The sequence below is a fragment of the Ictidomys tridecemlineatus genome, chromosome 8 (genome assembly GCF_052094955.1).
Source record: "Ictidomys tridecemlineatus isolate mIctTri1 chromosome 8, mIctTri1.hap1, whole genome shotgun sequence".
NCBI classification, from domain to species: Eukaryota; Metazoa; Chordata; class Mammalia; order Rodentia; family Sciuridae; genus Ictidomys; species Ictidomys tridecemlineatus.
The window spans coordinates 57689014-57707889 of NC_135484.1; the positions used below are offsets into that span (position 1 = coordinate 57689014).

At 39.7% G+C, this 18876-nt stretch overlaps 1 protein-coding gene and 1 long non-coding RNA gene across 3 annotated transcripts in view; one reads left to right on the forward strand and one right to left on the reverse strand.

Annotated features, from left to right (window-relative positions):
* Window positions 1-5327: 5327 nt before the first annotated feature.
* On the reverse strand, window positions 5328-15333 carry LOC120889103 (uncharacterized). The gene is made up of 3 exons (XR_005732921.2): window positions 15261-15333; window positions 11223-11315; window positions 5328-5452 (listed from the first exon to the last, which is right to left on the reverse strand). It is a non-coding gene; the product is annotated as an uncharacterized LOC120889103 (long non-coding RNA).
* A 1073-nt stretch (window positions 15334-16406) lies between these two features.
* Popdc1 (popeye domain cAMP effector 1) overlaps window positions 16407-18876 on the forward strand; it is a 35226-nt gene continuing 32756 nt past the window's right edge. The window contains exons 1-2 of one of the 2 annotated variants that reach the window (XM_040283155.2): window positions 16407-16667; window positions 17750-17840. In XM_040283155.2, the coding sequence (XP_040139089.1) occupies window positions 16476-16667; window positions 17750-17840 (283 nt within the window). In that variant the 5' untranslated portion in view covers window positions 16407-16475. The remainder of the gene's footprint in view (window positions 16668-17749; window positions 17841-18876) is intronic. The other variant, XM_005330124.4, reaches the window with a different exon arrangement.

The following is an 18876-nucleotide window of genomic DNA, read 5'->3' on the forward strand; positions in this document are numbered from 1 at the left end:
TCACTGCAGGTTGCCAATGCCCCATAAGCATTTCCAGAATTTACTCTTTGGCTACAATCTCTGATGAAAGCAAGATGTATTACCATGGTAAGCAGCAATTATTTATTTTACATGTGAAGTTAATTGATATGCCTAAAAACTAGAATAAATGCGAAAGATAACAATATGCCAAACTTGAAGACTATTTTCTTGCTACAAATGAGTCCAAAGCTTAATCTTTATAATACCATTTAAAAAGAAGCATTACACAGGAAATAAAACTACATAATAATTACTGAATTTAAAAGACTGCCTATAAACAAATAGTGAAAATGTTGCACAGCATTTCAATTTCAAATGTTCAGCTGAAAGGTCAAGTGTCAGTGGTTTGACTAGACAAAGCCTCATGGTGAATACTTAGCCCACCACATGCCCCCAGGAGTCTGCCTTACACCATTCCTACAGTCTGGTGAAGAAGATGTTGAGAAAGAGACACATCCTTACTTGTAGCTCTGGTCTCTGTCTCTGAAATTGATGTGCAAGCTATTTTGATATAAAGATACACATTTAATAAGTAGGTATTGGACACTTTCTATGGCTTCAGTACAGACCTGGGCACTGAGTGTACATCCAGTAACAGATGGGATCCATTCCTCATGGAGCTTACATTCTGAGGGTGAGGGAGAAGATAATAAACCAGAAAAGCCCATGGTTAGGAAATGATAGTGCCGTGAAGAAAGATAAATCAGAGAAGGTGGATAGGAAAGAGCACTGCCATTTTACCAGAGTGTTCAAGGAAGGTGTTTCAGTCAGCTTTTTCACTGCTTTGACCAAAGGATCTTTCAAGAACAATTAGAGGAGGAAAAGTTTATTTGAGGGCTTCACAGTTTAAGAGGTCTCAGTCCACAGACAGCTCCATTTCTCAGGGCTCGAGATAAGGCAGATCATCATGGCAAGAAGAGTGTGGTGGAGGGAAGCAGCTCAATACACCACATCAAGAAACAGAACTCTGTTTATATATACCCCCAAAGGCACACTCCCAGGCCCCACCTCCTCCAGCCACACCCTACCTCCCTACAATTACCACCCAGTTAATCCCTACCAGGGGATTAATTCACTGATTGGGATAAGGCTCTCATAACCCAATCATTTCACCTCTAAACCGTCTTGCATCATCTCATGATCTTTTGGAGGACACCTCACATCTAAACCATAAGAAGGCCTTAGCAAGAAGGTAATGTCTGAACAAGGACCTGAAGGAGGCAAAGGAACATTCCATGCAGATACCTGGGGGACAACAATCAGGGCAGAGGGAACAGCATGTGAGAAGACCCTCAGAGCATAACAGACTTGTTCCAGGAGTGGTTGGAAGGCAAGCAAGATGGCAGCAGAGTAGATACTAGGGATTGAGCGAGAAGTAACTACAGGCATATTGGGTAAGGCCTAATAAGTCATGCAGGCATTTAGACTTCAGAGAGTGACCAGAGCCATTGTGAGGTTTAAAATAGAAGAGTGATATGATATAGCCCGGTTTATAGGAGGACTCTGGCTAGCCTGTGAAGAACTGGTTGGGAACAGGCAGGGCAACAGTGGACTTGGAAAGGAAGATCAGGATTCAGAGTGAGATGTCCACTGACCATTAAAGTAGACAGGCAGCTATGAATCCAGATTCGAGAGAAAGATCTGAGCTAGAGACGCAACTTTGGAATATTTAGCATATAGATGGTTTCTGAAGCTATAAACCCAGATGACATGGCCAAGGGAAGAAGCCTCAATACCTGCGTCCAGCACTCCAATGTTGAGGGGATGGGAAGGTGGAGGTGGGGAAGAGTCAGCAAAGGAGATGAGAAGGAGCAGCCAGTGAGACTGGAAGAACACCTGGAGAACATGGGGTCCCAGAAGCCAAATGAAGAAAGTGTTTCCAGGAGAAGGGAGTGACAAACTGGGTCAAACATGGCTGAGACGACACCACTGGGTCAAGTGACACAGAAGTCACTGGTGGACTCAGCAGCAACAGTTTTAGTGGAATGACTAGGGATGAAGACTTTAGTGAGGCAGGTTAATGAGGGAGGCAAGGCGTAGGGAGAACAAGAATAGGTATGTGTTCTAAGCAGTTCTGATGTGAAAGGAAATAGAAAGGGACAGTAATCTCAACAGGAAGCGGAGTCCAGAGAGGGGTATTGTTTGCTGTTTTCAAGGCAAGAAATAATGGCCTGTGGATGGGAATGACCCAAAAGTGAAGGGTGAGTGTCTGGACTGAGGACCTTGAGCAGGTGAACTGCTGATGGGATCCACTGGACTTAAACAAGACCATGGAGAACTGATCGTGGGTAAGAAGAGGAGGCAGAGCCCTGGGGAGTGTGGTTGTGAACAAGGGAGAGAGGTGGTAGGAGCTCATGAGAGTTCCCTAGGGATGACTGTTATTTTGTTAGTGACCTAGGAGGCACAGTCATCGAGGGAAATGGGAGACAATGTATTGGGGTTATGTAAAGTATATTACTTTTTCTTTTTTTTTTTTCTTTTTTTTTATTGGTTGTTCAAAACATTACAAAGCTCTTGACATATCATATTTCATACATTAGATTCAAGTGGGTTATGAACTCCCATTTTTACCCCAGATACAGATTGCAGAATCATATCAGTTACACATCCACATTTTTACATATTGCCATACTAGTGACTGTTGTATTCTGCTACCTTTCCTATCCTCTACTATCGCCCTCCCCTTCCCTCACATCTTCTCTCTCTCTGTATGTTAGCATGCACTGTAAGTGGGACACTGTGACAAAGTCTGAATCATTAACCTGAGTGAGCTACTGAATGATTCAAGGTCAGCTTGAGCTAAGGGAACAGCTGGGATGATTTATTTTTTCCGGTCTCTGGCTACACATGGCCATCACAGGTAGCTCTTACAGCAGACACAGTGGCAGCTATCTGCTGGTACCAAGGCCTTTATGAAGCCCACTGGCCCATCCGTGGGGCTTCACAGTGGCATTGGAAGAAATTCAGATTTTTCCATCTTTAAGACTGTATGGTATTAAGTGTTAAAATAAGAGAATTCCATCTGAGTGAATACCAGGTACCAATTTAAGTACTAATTTAATAGGGACTAATTATCAGATAACTTTCTAACCATGAAAGTCAACTGAGAACAAAGCCACATTGAAACGGGATATATTTTTTTGGCTTAAATTACCTGGCATGTGGAGAATGAGAAGACTTTATATACAAGTTTTCCAGAAATCTAACTATTTTTAGTATGGGGAGGAAGGAACACAAAATGGGATGAAGGGATGCTGAAAGAGGGAGGAGAGGGATGCTTGAAACCTCACAGTCTTTGTTTCCATGCACTCTGCACCCCAAGGAGATCATTGTTCTGAGATTAATCTAAGAACAGATTAATTAATTAATTGAAAGTATGTCTCTGAGCCATTACAGAGTGAGGAATTTTTCTTTCCCCTTCAATAGTGGAGCAAAAGGAAATTCATTTGCCCTCTACTCATCTAGATAGTCCGGGATGTCATATTGTAACACTGCCCAGACTCAGAAGGACAGAATTGATTTGACAGAGCAGTTACAAAGTGATACTCCTAACTAAACAACAGAAACCATAAGAAAAACAAACTAGGCAGACAGTCCATGTTATTGTAAAAGCAATACATTATACAATATGATCTCCAGGAGATGCCTGATTGAGCCAATTTATGCTCATGTATTGAGCATACATCCATACATGGCATTGGATGCTCTTCCTAATTATGTTCCATGCTCCCCTATATTGTACACTGTTAAAGAAATTAACCTTTAGAAATGATGTCCCAAATTAATACTATATTTTATAAAACTATCCATACATATCAAAGAGATCAATGTGCCAAATTAATTCCACTATTGTTTTGTCATACTAAAATGTAATATATATATACATATAAAATACAAATAAATATTAGTATTATATAGACCTTTTATAATAAATCAACAGTTTAATTTGATAAAATTATACATTACTTGAAGACCAAAATTCTTAAGTTATGAAAAGATGCAAAATTAAAACATTAGTTACTTTAGTTCTTAGTCATCTCACCATTAGTATTACTGTCATTTTAATAATGAATTGTACATTAGCATGTAATATCCACATGATTTGAGCATAATTTGAAGTTTTATTATTATGCTAAGTTTGACTACTTTTAATACCTGCTAGCTATTAAAGATTGACAGGGAACTTTGAAATATGATTTTTCTTCTTAAGAACTGATTTGTGCCTTGAACTATAATTTACCCCTTTACTTTTTTATTTCAATTAAGACTTTGGTGATCTTAATAAGGGTAATTTTATTTTATTCATAGGATTCCAAAATATTTTTTTAAACATAATTTTATAGTAGGATTTTAGCTCCACTTGATACAAAACCAGATGTTTGGGGTCGTCAAAACCAAAATTACTATTCATTAAATGTAAAAATTATCTCTCAAATTATAAAACACTGTTTTACATCCATTTAGTACTTCATAGTTTACAAAGCACATGCCTACACATGATTTCATTCACTTGTTTCCTAGAATCCCATTTTATGGAGAAGGATTAGAGGCTGAATCACAGAAACGGTGACACTCAAGCTTAGCTGTAAGTCAGTATCCTCACATTTTTCATGCTACAGGTTCTCCTGATTGTATTCCTGACTTGGAGAGCAGTCAAATGCCCTCAATCTGAATTGAATGAAGATTCAACGCCAAAATGCTAATTACATATCTTGGAATTTGTCAGTGATCCCATGAGGAACGTGAGCCAAATGAGAACCTGTCTTCTAAATCGGCAGCAGTTAGCTGGAGCTCAAACACAGTCTACAAGTAAACTGTGTAATCAAGTGTAATGCTATTAAAATGTCTGGAAGTTTATACAGGGAAAGAGCAGGGCCAAGTTTCATTGATACAGTTTAAATAAGTTCTTTAAATTTGAGGTCTGTCCAATTTCATTTCAGATATTTCCACAGCTTGTGTGAGATGTCTCTAGATGCTTTATGCTCCTTGTGATACTGTTTCTCTCTCTTACCTCAGGTAGAATAAAACCTCATTTTCAATGAGACTTTGTAAGCTAAAGCTTTTTCAAATAGTAGCCAGTAGGGTTCCAAGATATGGAAGAAATTTTTGGTGTGATAAAAGTGGTTTCTAAAGAACAGGCTATTACTATGCGGTGTACATTGGTTCTCTTGAGAGAAAAGTCTAGCCAATGAATAAGCACAATATCTGTTTTTCTGAAATAAGGGAATTCTCTCACAGTCTGTATACCTCATTCTTCACTTGGGAACAGGGCCTGACACATAACAACTTTGTAAATATTTGTGGCATGGAAGGAAAGTACTCATACCTGTTCTTGAATCTGTATCTGGATATTCATAATGAATCCAGCTCCCGATTTGATTTCAATTCTGCAGTGCCATTGGCAATTTTATCATGGAATAAGGCCTAAGACCTGTAAAAAAAAAAAAATGCCATTTTTTTTTTCTTGCTGAAGCTGTTGAAATGAGCTTGAACAGCACCTGTTCAGATGCACATTTATTAGTCTTTTGGTTCCAAGATCACACTTTGGGCCTGAAAATCTGCAAAATTAATTTGCTTAGAGACTCTTTGTGTTGGATGTGTTAAAAGATGAAGTTAGGCATATTGGAAGTTGGAAGAATTTATGTGAATAGACAGTTCACACACTGGGCAGCACCTGAGCACAAGAGGTTCAGCACTCCCCTGTTTGTGGGCTGGAAACTGTATGTATGTGTTCAGGGCGAGACAAATAGAATGTACTGGACTGGTTAAAATGGAAAGTCCCCAGTTAGAGGTTGTTTGGTGGTTTTTGGTGGGTAGAGCCTCTACTTGGAGGTTGTTTGGCGGTTTCTGGTAGGTTGGCTTACGTTTCATATTACAGCATATGCTGGGCTTTGGTTTGCTTAGATAGGAACTCAAGGTACTGGAGCCCTCTCAGCCTAATGGCCTCCCAATTAAATTTTTTAAAGAACATAAAGTGAAAATAAATTATTATGTCTCCTGTAAATAATTTCCTTTTAAATGATAAATAATGTGGCTGGTATTTGTATTTCATTTTTCTGAAAAACAAATAGTTTGGGAGTGCCTCTGACCTCACTTTCTATTTGAAATTTTCTTTGCAAAATTCATCCCTGGCCTAGTGCTCGGTATAAAGTAAATTCTGATTAAGTTCTTTCTGAAAAACATGAATACAATGTGCAGCAGGTATGAACTGAAGAGGCACTGATTCAGCATGTGCAAAACACACCTTTCCTTTAACTTGCTATTGACCCCATCTGCACTCATACCCACTTCCCAATGATGACAGAAAAAACTTTATCCAGACCATTAAAATAAGTTTCTCTCTATTTTAGGCAGTTATTTAAAATGAATCCCTCATCTTTCTGTTTCCCTCTTTGTTCCAGGGATTCAGGGATAAGTTTACGTGGCCCCATGGCATAACACAATCTCACCTTATCCTTGGGTCAGCTGATTTGTTGCTTGACCAGTCCTTTTCTCTGGGTATCTGGCTGTTGGCCCCTAGAGGTGGCTGCCTCTGCTGTTGCTTCTGACATTGGGATCTCTACCTTCTTCCCCAACTACAGCAGCCTGACTCAGGCAATTCCCATTCACCAGACCACTCGGTGTTTATGAATGAACTAGTGAATTGTGAAGGAATCTCTGGGTTAAATCATTTGACTCCATCATCTCTTCCTACTTTCTCCAAATCTGTCTTTACCAAATTGTTCTTGCTGTTCCATCACTAATCAGGGAGAAAGGAGGAAATGGAGGTAACAATGAGGAGTCTGAGGGGGACAGGGGAGTGGGCTGTCAAAATCACAGTGGGAAGGTCAGTATAATTTCAACAAATTGATATAACCCTGTAGAACACTAACTGCCATTCTGTCGATATTTATCGATTCTATTAGAAAGATAATGTGACCATATTATAAATGAGTCAGAATAGAAAAAGAGAATACTTTCACTATTCTAACTCAATTTCTATTGACATATTGGTATATATTTCTTATGTTATTTTGCCTATTCATAATAATTTAAGTTGTAAAACACAATTTTTAAAAATTTGTTCTAATTAGTTATGCATGACAGTAGAATGCATTTTGACACATCATATATAAACAGAGTATAACTTCTCATCTGTCTGGTTGTACATGATGTACATAGAGTTGTACAGGTCATGTAATCATACACACACATAGAGTAATAATGTCCGATTCATTCTACTATCATTCCTACCCCCAGGATCCCTCCCCTCCCTCCACTCCCCTCTGTTTAGTCCAAAATACCTCTATTCCCATCCCTCCTTATTGTGAATTAGCATTGGCACATCAGAGAGAACATTCAACTTTTGGTTCTTTGGGATTGGCCTATTTCGCTTAGCATAATATTCTCCAGTTCCATCCATTTATCGGCAAATGCCACAATTCATTCTTCTTTAGGGCTGAGTAATATTCCATTGTGTATATACACCACAGTTTCTTTCTTTTTTTAATATTTATTTTTATGTGGTGCTGAGGATCAAACCCAGGGCCTTGCACGTGCTAGGTAAGTGCTTTGCCACTGAGCCACAACCCCAGCCCCCCAGCACAGTTTCTTAATCCATTCATTTATTAAAGGTCATCTAGATTGGTTCCATTGTTTAGCTTTTGTGAATTGAGCTGCTATAAATATTTATGTGGTTGCATCACTGTAGTCTGCTTATTTTAAGTCCTTTGGGTATAAAACTAGGAGTGGGATGACTGGGTCGAATAGTGGTTCCATTCCAAGTTTTTTGAGGAATCTCCTTACTTCTTTCCATAGTCATTGCACCAATTTGCAGTCCCACCAGCAATATATGAGTCTACCTTTACCCCCACATCCTTGCCAACATTTACTGTTACTTGTATTCTTTTCTTAAAATATTTTTTAAGTTGGGGTTAGGGATGTGGCTCAAGCGATAGCACGCTCGCCTGGCATGCGTGCCACCCGGGTTCAATCCTCAGCACCACATACAAACAAAGATGTTATGTCTGCCGAGAACTAAAAAATAAATATTAAAAAAATTCTCTCTCTCTCTCTAAAAAAAATATATTTTTTAAGTTGTAGATGGACACAATACCTTTATTGTATTTATTTTTTTTATGTGGTGCTGAGGATCAAACCTATTGCTTCATATGTGCAAGGCAAGTGCTCTGCCACTGAGCCACAATCCCAGCCCTGTTACTTGTATTCTTGATAATTGCCATTCTGACTGGAGTGAGATGGAATCTCAGTGTAATTTTGATTTGCATTTCTCTAATTGCTAGAGACGTTGAACATTTTTTCATATATTTGTTGATTGATTATATTTCTTCTTTTGTGAAGTATCTGGTCAGTTCTTTTGCCCATTTATTGATTGGGTTATTTGTTTTGTTTTTGATGTTAAGGCAAAACACAATTTAAAAAAAATATGTACCACATCTTCTACTAGAAAAACATTTACTAATTCTTCTATTGCAAATGTATACAATAATTCAATCAACCAATATTTCTGAGTTGCAAATGTATGCAAATAACATGCAAGGTACCCTGTAGATAAGAAATATGAGTCAGAAACACTTCCTACCCTCTAGAACTTACAACCTAGAAGAAATGACACTTTTACACAAATATGTAAAAGGTAGCAAGTGATAAAGACCAAAACAGAAATAAAGAGAGAATCTGTAACCCTGGGTAATATATACTTCCATAATATCACTTTAAAGTAAGTGGGAAACTCATGCCAACCTGTTAGGTCATTGATAATAAAGAAGTATTGAATGTCAAGTGAGTAATAGTAATATTTTCTACTATTTTTCCCCATTCAGCATCCATTTTCTAGGTACTAGAAGTTTTATTTATTCATTAAGGCAAGTCATATGAAAAGTTCAAAACATATGGGAGATTCCCTGACTTGTTTCTTTCATGTCTAGAAAGTTTGTAACCTTAATCTGTTCCATCTTTAAAAGTCACCAAAATTAATCATGGTAACAACACTCAATCTTATATAGAATCTTGAGCTTTTTTTGCAGGACTGGAGGTATTGTGTATTGAACCCATAACGGCTTTACCAACAAACTTTTTATTTTAAGACAGGGTCTCCCTAAGTTGTTTAGGGCCTTGCTAAATTGCTGAGGCTTGTGTTGAACTTGCAATCCTCCTGCCTCAGTCTCTGAGCCACTGGGTTTACAAGTGTGTGCCATCGTGCTGGGCACATCTTGAGCTTTTAAAAGTAATTGTAGAGTCGTATCTGACTCCATAGCAAACAAGCTAAAATACAAAGTGCTGACATTATTCCTATTTTATAGATAAGCAATTTGCATAGTTTTTAGTTTTAGGGCCCCTTTACATTTTTAAAAGTTATTGAGCAAAAAACAAAAACAAAAACAAAAAACTTCTATTTTTATCAGTATTTAAGATCTTAAAAATTAAAGGTAAGAAATTATAAAATCATGTTTACTTTAAAATAACAAACTCATTACATGACAGGAAAATGAGAATGACAAACAGAAAATAACATTTTATTACTATTATTACAATAAAATATTTCTGGCCTGTGGACCCCTGAAGAACCTCGGGACCTCACTCAGAAACACTGTAAAAGTAATGGCACTGAGGCTTGGAGAGGTTATCCAGCAGGTTAACAACAGAGGTGGAACTAGAGTCCTGTACCTTCTTGCTCCTTGGAGGAACACTTTTCATACTATAATATTAATAATTTATTTCATCAAATATTTATTTTATACCTATTTATTTATCACCAAGTATAGTGACTGGCATCACCATTTATCTATCTGACCCTGCAAGGCAGAAATATCAGTATTGGGCTGGAGCTGGAACTCAGTGGTACATGAAATATCAGTGTAATCCTTAATTCATACATTTGTCACCCATTCCAAACTGGTCAATAAAATGCTTTATGAATCAGAGCTGGGAGCTCAGTGGTAGAGCACCTGCTCAGCAGATGCTGATCCTAGTACCATAGGGAAAAAAAATAGAAAGGACAAAAACCTCATATCTAGCCTTATTTTCATGTCTACTACCACTGCCTTAGAATAACCCATTAATATTTTTTATCTGGGTTGTTCAAACAGTTTAACTGCTCTTTGTCTTTCATTTCGATTCATCTTCTTCTTTGCATCTATCTAGAAAACTAATCCTATTAATGCACTAGCCTGCTTATATTCTTCTTAGGGCTCTTAATTGACTAAAGGATAAAGTCCAAATTAGAAATGCTCCATTTCTTTTAGATGCCATCTTCTGAGCTTATAATATATTCATATATTTCCCATCAGATAAAATGGTGGATGTAAAAAATCATAAGAAATCCCTAAATTGAGGTATGCAGTAAAAATGCACACAAGCAGTGTTGTATATAAGCCAAAATTATCTTCTGTCAGAAACTTTTACCCAAAGTATTTCATTCCTTTCATATATTAAAAGGAGATTTGAAGACTAAAATCCCACTTTTCAAAGCACTTCTGTTTTTCTTCTTTCATAGAAGTGTGTGAAGGTGTTTGTAATTGTCAAACCAAATATCATCATGATTATTGTGTGGAGCTCTAGATTGTGCTAAATTGATCTTGGATTAAAGAAGTGTTTCATCTTGTTTACTATTTTTTATGCAAAATGATGAAACTGCAAGTATGTGGCTTATAAATATTTTATCAGGTATTATATATGTATTCAGCTAGAGAGGTGTCTTATTCTCATGAATTTATTACAACAATTTAAGTAGTAGTAATAATAAAAATTTGCATTTAAATAATTCTTTTCTCCTGGGAATTCTGAGTGCTTTTGCACATCAATTAATGTTGGATGGCAGTATCATCCTTCCCAACTTTATTATTCCATCTTTCTAATGTGTTGCTTTGGGTTTTAGTTCAGCCCTATGTCAATGACTTGGCTGGCTATTATCAGGACTCCCATTTGCCTCCAAAACCAGCCATTTTTGAGAATTGATTTGTAAAACAATGATATTATGTAATAGAAACTCCATGATCGAAAATTCTGCTTTCACCAGATACAGTTTAAAAGTCATTCCATGGCTTTACTTTCAATGATAGTCTCATCTATACCATCGTATTAAGAATTGTAATTAAGAACTGCCAAAAAGGAATTTTTCTACCATTTATATCTTTTCCTTTCTAACCATTAAATACCTCATATAAACAAGTTACTTACATATGGAAAAAAAAAAAAAGTACCTTAACAATTGCATCCTAGGGACCCAATGGCTGCCACATTTCTCTTCCCAGAAAGTAGAGGGGCAAGTTGATACAGAGGTAGTCTTCCGGGGTCTGTGGATTCATAGGAAGTCACAAAAGGGAAAGAACAAGAAACAAGAGAGGTTGTCACTACAGTTGCTGCCAAACCTTTTAGTCTGCCTTCTGGGGATGGCTGACTGGGCCTGGATCAGGTTTTGTTTTGAAGATCCAACTTGGCTCCCTGCCTTTGAGGCTTCTTTGGGAATCAAATGGAATTCAGAGCAACTTCTCTGATCTTTAAAAAAAAATTTTTTTTAAACATGATTCTGTTCTGCCTGGTTACTTATAATGAATTTCTTCATTTTGAAATAATGTCCTAAAGGATTAGGAAAGCCTGTTAAAGTCTTCACCTGTGGCCTTTGTAATTATTAACATTTAAAATAAAAAAAAAATTCACAAGTAGAACTCCTTTGTTTTAGAAGAAAAGCCATGTAAGAAAGAATAGACAGAGGGAATTTCTCTAATCTTTGACATTAAGTCACTGTATGCACATTTCTGCCAACCCAAAGATGGGTGAATTACTGTAACTTAGCTCTGCCAATGCCCAGTTTCCAGGATCTATATTCTTGCATATTTCATAAGTTTGCCTTTGAAGTCAATATCTCATTTCTGGCTACTCCAGGGAAATTCCAAACCACTGGAAATTGTAGCATGCAGCAAAGTCTTGTAATTTATAGCAAGTTTTGTTTGAAATGTCTTGTGTGTGCTGTATTTCATGTATTTAAAATAGTCAAATGCATAGAAAATGAAGCTACGCCTTAACTATTCCACGTGTTCACAGGACAGTTTAATTAGTTCTTCAGACCAGGGAATTTTGATGACGGAGATTCATTTCAATTAAACAAGTAAACCGAAATGCAAATAATTTTCATTGATTGTATACTATTGTGTACGTTGTGTACTATGTGCAGAGCACTACAAGGGGGGATAGAAAAGATAACCCTATGGTTAGAGTAGGTAGCTAGACAGACATGAGCAGAGGAGGTGGGGAAAGGAAATTCAGGTGGTGCCCCTGGGCCGTGTCCCATGGCAGTTACACTGCTGGGGACTGCCTTCTTTTGGTCAAACAGCTCCCTGTCAATCTGGAGAAAATGGATTAGTCAGAGTCTCAGGGACTGGAGCATGCTCAGAAGCACAGAGACGCTGTCCTTGGGTGATCCAGGGTTCATTGTAATATCACTACATCATGGTTCCCCTCCCTGAGACCCGACACCCCCCCACACACACACTGGGTTTCACTACAAAAGCCCATAAGACGGCCCCCTTTCTCTTGGGCAGGTCAACTCCACATTCGCATGCTTCTCTCCTTGATGTTCTGCCTCACCACAAGCCCAGAATCAATGATGTCCAAGTGACCGTGGACCAAAATAAATATTTCACCCTTTAAGTTTATTTCCTCAGCTATTTTGTCACAGTGATGGAAAGCTAACTAACACATGTATTATTGTTGGCTTTCCAATTGTGACAAATGAGCCACACTAATATAAAATGTCAATTATCAGGGTAATAATGAGCAGGTGAGAGAGTAGGTATATGGGAACTTTCTCTACTATCTACTCAATCATCTCTAAACTTAAACTGATCTAAGCCTACTCATGTTTTTTAAAAGCAAAAGAAATTGAAGAGTAAGCAATGAGGTTAGTTGTCAAGCTGGCCAATGAAAAAGTTAATGCAACATTTAATGAGAACCTGGAGCTGGGTATATTGGAATATGATGATAATCTTAGCTAAGGAGGCTTAGGCAGGAAGATTGCTTCAGCCCAAGAGTTTAAGGCCAGCCTAGACAGTATAGCAAAAATGCCCCCCCCAACCACAGAAAGAAAGAAGGTAAGAGAAAAGAAAAAAGAGAAACTTGAGTTCAGAAAGAATCTAATTAAATTGTTTACTGATCCATCTTTGACTAGCATTGTCTATAGACTATATCAGAAGAAGCTATGGCCTCCATGCAATTAGGAGTGACAATTGAAATAAAGCCTCTGATGTAACCCATGGGCATGTACTGGCTAAGAAAATACTGCTATTTGACATTACATTCATACCATTAAAACCAGTGACTCTTTCAGCTCTTGTTTTACTTCCACAAAACTTATTCTGTCTGAACTTTGAAGTCTCATCAGGATTTTGTCCAACTGGTAGAGGTAGACTAGAATAACCATAAGAAATAAAGGTAGAGGGGCTGGGATATGGCTCTCACAAGCACAAGGCCTCTGGTTCAATCCTCAGCACCACAAAAAAAAAAGAGAGAAATAAAGTTAGAAATAACTGTCTATGCCAATCCAAACTATACTGGCCAGAGTTTTTACAAAATAGACAGGCTGCCCTATATTGTGTTCTTTATGCATCTTGCTCTTTTCATTGTACACATCTGTGTGAGACACCTCCTTGTTTCATATAATTCTCAAGTAATGCTCAGATCCTTTCAATTTGGCCTTTCTATGGCTAGCAGGAGGAGACCAGGGAGGCAAACCCAGAGGGTTTTGTCCAGAATTTTTATTTTGAATTTATATTATAGAGATGGTATTCATGTATCTATGATAAGTAATTAAACACAATAAGATACTTGTTATAAACTACGGTTTTAGTCCTAAGAGGGTGTGAGCCAGCTTTCCATTACAGTAAAAAAATACATGAGACAAATCAACTTTAGAAGTAAAAAGGTTTGTTTGGGTTCATTGTTTAAAGGGGTTTCACTCTATAGTACTTGGCCCAGATACTGTGGGACCTGTGGTGAGAAGCAGCACATCATGGCATAACTGTGAGTTGGAAGCAGCTACTCACTTCATGGTAGGTTGGAAGCAAAAGAAAAAGAGGAAGGGCAGAGTTGTGGCTCAGTGGTAGAGTGCTTGCCGAGCATGCATGAGGCACTGGATTTGATCCTGGCACCACATAAAAAATAAAATAAACAAAATAAAGGTATTTAAAAAAAGAAGTGTCAGGCTGGGGTTGTGGCTCAGTGGTAGAGCGCTTGCCTAGTATGTGTGGGGCACTGGGTTTGATCCTCAGCACCACATAAAAATAAAATAAAGGTATTATATCCACCTCCAACTAAAAACTAAATGTTAAAAAAAAAGTTTTAAAAAAGTGTCTTGTTTAAAAAAAGAAGAAAGAAAGAGGGAGGAGGGGGGTTTCAATATCCTCTTCAAAGGTATACCCCCAATGACCTAGCTTCCTCCAACTATACCTCTCTCTCCTAAAGATTCTACTATAGTCTGGAGACTAAGTCTTTGACACAGAAGCCTTTGAGGGACATTTCAGATCCAAACTATGACAAATGGGTTACAGAAAGAGGATGAGTTTGTTTCAAAACTTCCCTTTCTTCAAAAGCCTATCAACCAAAAAAAACCCTGGGACCAGATGAATTCTCAGCCAAATTCTACAAGACCTTCAAAGAAGAATGAATACCAATACTCCTCAAATTATTCCATGAAATAGGAAAGGAGGGAACCCTTCCAAATTCATTCTATAAATCTAGTTTCACCCTAATGCCAAAACCAGACAAAGACAAGGAAAGAAAACTTCAAATTTCCTGATGAACATAGATGAAATAATATACTAAACAGGGTATGAGCTTGCCATCACTGTTACAAAATACCTGAGAAAATCAGCTTAAAAGGATGAAATGTTTATTTTGACTCACAGTTTCAGGGGTTTCAGTTCATGGCCACTTGATCAGGTTGCTTATCTGTGTGTAGCCATACAGTACATAAAGGTGGGAGCAGGAGGAGGAGGTGAGGAGGGAAGCTTCTTACCACATAGCAGCCCTAGCAGCCCACAAGCAAAAGGTCAGGGTCCTAATAACTCCTTCAAGGGCATGCCAGTTTTTGGACAGCGACTATGGTAACTTCCTCCCACTAGGCCACACCACCTCCTAATGGTGTCACAGGCAGGGAACCAAGCCTTCAATATAGGGGCTTTTGGGGGTTCTCCAGATCCAAATTATCCCACACAGTAAGCTAGTACTAGGGACAGAATTCAAACCTTGTTGGTACCACAGTCCGTATTCATGAAGGCCAGGCTGCATGCCTGTTCGCTAGAGACTTGGCCAGTATCTTCCAGAACCAGAGAGAGAGAGAGAGAGAGAGAGAGAGAGAGAGAGAATTTCAATATTTATTTTTTCAGTTTTCCACGGACACAACATCTTTGTTTGTATGTGGTGTTGAGGATCAAACCCGGACCACATGCATGCCAGGCAAGCACGCTACGGCTGAGCCACATCCCCAGAACTCTCTTTACAATGTACACATAGTGGTCTTTTTTATACTTGGATCAACTATATTTGGCACGCATGAATGACCTCATATTCCAATAACTGGGGAAAATTCTATAATATAATGGGACACTTCTGGTGGAAACTGGATCCCTGTCTCACAGTTCTCATTTGTTCTACAACTCTTCCCAACCAATATCAACTCTTCATTTCTGCAATTTTTCCTGCATTTCTTACCTAATATTGTTGTCCAGTAAACAGTCAAGATTGATTGGAGCATAATTTCATATCTTCCTTTTCAATTATTGGTCTCAAATCTATGTGGCAAAAATGCAAGGTGGGGCTTTGCCCACAACCAAGGGCCCTGCAGCACCACGGGAAGGCCAATTTCGGATAAGTACCCTTCTTGGAAAAAGAAAAAATAAATTAAAAAATAATAAGGTGGCATATGTGAAAAGTCTGTGTTGTGTGGCCTCTAGAACGACAGCAGCAGGGCGGGGCACTCGCTGGAAGGTGGTGTCCTGCGTCTTTGTGAAATCAATGTCCAGCCTCCACCGCCAGACTCGGAAACTCAGTTGCGCGCTCTCGGGGACATTCCCTGCTTGTGGGCGAGTGTCCTAGAAAAGAGTTATGTGAGTGGGTCGTTCAACTTTGGGGGGAAATGAAGGACCAGTTTTCCCATCTTGTCCCTAGGTCTCGAATTATCCTCATGGGGATGGGAGACCAAGACCCCTGGCTCAAAAAGGCCGTCCCCATTCATGCCCAAACAAGGGCAGAATTCAGAAGTAGAAAGGAAGTGAGGAAGAAACAAGCGGGCGTTTCAAACTGATAACACGTGTGTGCAGAAAGGCCGCGGAGCTGGTGCTGGAGCTGGAACAGCCGCGCTGGGGGTCCCGGCGCTGTGCTCCGCCTGACTGGGGAGAGCCCGCGGCCGGCGCGTGCGCGGTGCGGCCCCATCCCCGGCCGCCGCCGCCACCGCCGCGGCGATGCCTATTTTAGTCAAAGCTGCGGCGGGCGCTGGGACCTGCCCGGGGCGACCCAGTCTCCGAAACCGCCTGCCGGCCGAGACTCGTGCCTTGGACGCCCGTCGAGCCGCTGCGTCGCTGTTCCGCTGCCCTGCCTTTCCATCGCCAAACTTTGGCCAGCGACGCCCGGGCTCCGTGCCGGGGACAAACCAGGTAAGGAGCGGGAGGGAGGCACAGCTGCCGCCGGCTCTCCCTGGGCGCTGCTCTTTTGTAGCCCTGAGCTCCGCGAGCTAAATCGGGAAGCGAAAGTTGTACCCAGCTCCGCAGGGAGCAACTTTGTTGGCCTCCGGGGCAGCTGCCAGTGTTTCGCGCCCCGGCCAACAAGAGCGCCGCCCTCTGCCCTGATCGCTGTCCGCGCCCTCGCGACGCTCCTGTCCTTGGAGGCCACCCATCTGCTCTGATCTGGGCATCGCGACCACCGACCCTTGGATGTCAGCTGCCAAAGCTCGGGTCAGACAATGCCCGCGTCCCCAAGCGCTTGACCCACCGGGTGCCGGCTCCCGCGCTCTGCAGCGGGCAAATCCCTTGGCGAGCTCGGAGTCTCTCTCCCTGGGGCTCCCGGGGCTCCTGGTCCCTGAGCACTCCACGTCTTCCCCGACCGCAGAGACTGCGTGCAGTCAGGTGCAGGGTGTCGCCCATCCCGGGTCCGAGGTAGAAGTGCGAGGTGGGGCACTGTGCTAGCACCGCACTTCTCGCGGCACCGGATCGTTTAGTCCCGGAGATCAATTGACCCCGACCTTCTTTAAAGAGCAAGGTGAGCGGGGCCTCAGGGGAGCAAATGACTCGCCACTTACTCCGCTTAGTTCCCGAGCCTTTGGGAATTGGGTTGTTGGCCAGACAAGTCTCAGAAACTGCCTGCTTTGGAGCATGAATAACTGCGTAAAGACTCTCAGCCATAATGCCATTTGCCATTCCGGAGATGTTTGAAGATTCAGTTAGAATAACAAAATTAATTAAATCTATTAGCAAGGTTTTAGTCTGTGCTGTTTATCTTAATTTTTGTAGTTTGGTTAAGGTTTAACATTAGCTTCACCATTTAGCTATTTAGCCTTGCCAATACCTACTTGAAAAACAAGTTATATAGGATTTTACTAGAACAGGTAATTTAAGGAATTAGACTTTGAGGATCTGATGAAAAAAAAGATAACTCTTCTTGATTTAGTCAAAATTAATATGAAAGTTTACCAATTTACCCGTCTAACCTTCCTCATTACACCCATTCATTCTCTGTTTAGGGGCAGTTCAGCATAAGACATTTAAGTCCACTCAGGAGTAATCAAAATAAGCTGAAACCCATAAGATCCCATCAATATTTAATGACAAGTGGTAAGTGGCATTTCACAATAGATATATATCATATCTATATATCTAGCTGTATCTGCATATCTTTAATAAGGTGTGGTGCACCAAAATATGTTTTAGGATAATCCTAAATTTTTAAATTTGCCATTGATATTTTTGGTTCCTGTGTCCTGGATTGTAGTTTTCCTGGGCCAGAAATTGGGACTTTTAATGCCACTTTAAGAACTTTCAGATGCCTAAAATTGAATCACAGTGGACTTAGTAGGCAATATTAATATAATGGAGTGGCTGCAAGGGAGAATGTGATTAAATCGTTACATAAACCATAGACCTTTAAAACTTAAAGGAATTTCAAAGACCATCTAGTCCAGCTGCCTCCATTCCAAGGCAGAAACAGACTGAGGAACAGCAGTAACTTTGCCTGGCTTATGTGGCTCCCTGGTGGCTTGTGCAGAAGCTGACTGTCAGCCTAGGAAAGCTAGGCACTCTCTTGTCTTCACCAGTGAAAAGTGATTTCTAAAAGTATGTGTCATGTTTATATCCCTTCCATTCTTTATAGAGGCTAGGCCTTGTCATGGATGAATAAGCATTACCCTTCTTCATAGAAGACATAGAATAGTTGGGACAAATGGGACAATGGAGATGCAAATATGTTCTAGAGTACCATAGAAATGGTACTTGTTATTCATTTATGTAATGCTAGGGGACTTGACTTTAGCTTATGAGTAGTAAGGGGACACTTAATATCACCCACCTCCTGCAGAAATTATGAGATGAATTTTGGTTTAGCTCTCAAAAGCAAACTTGGTATAGAGTAATTAAAATAATGATTCCTCTCCATCCCAATAGGCTTTTTATTCATTTAGAGATTTCAAAAGTAGTTGAATTTTTGTTTTTTTCCTTTTGTAGCAAATCAACATTTAAGGCAATTATTTCTATTTGTGAGCTATTTCAGAATTACACGAAGAGATCTTTAATTTGACTATCATTTCATTGGCAGTTTATAAATTTGTATGTTTCATGTATGTGTGTGTTTTGTCATCTTAAGAAATGTCAAATT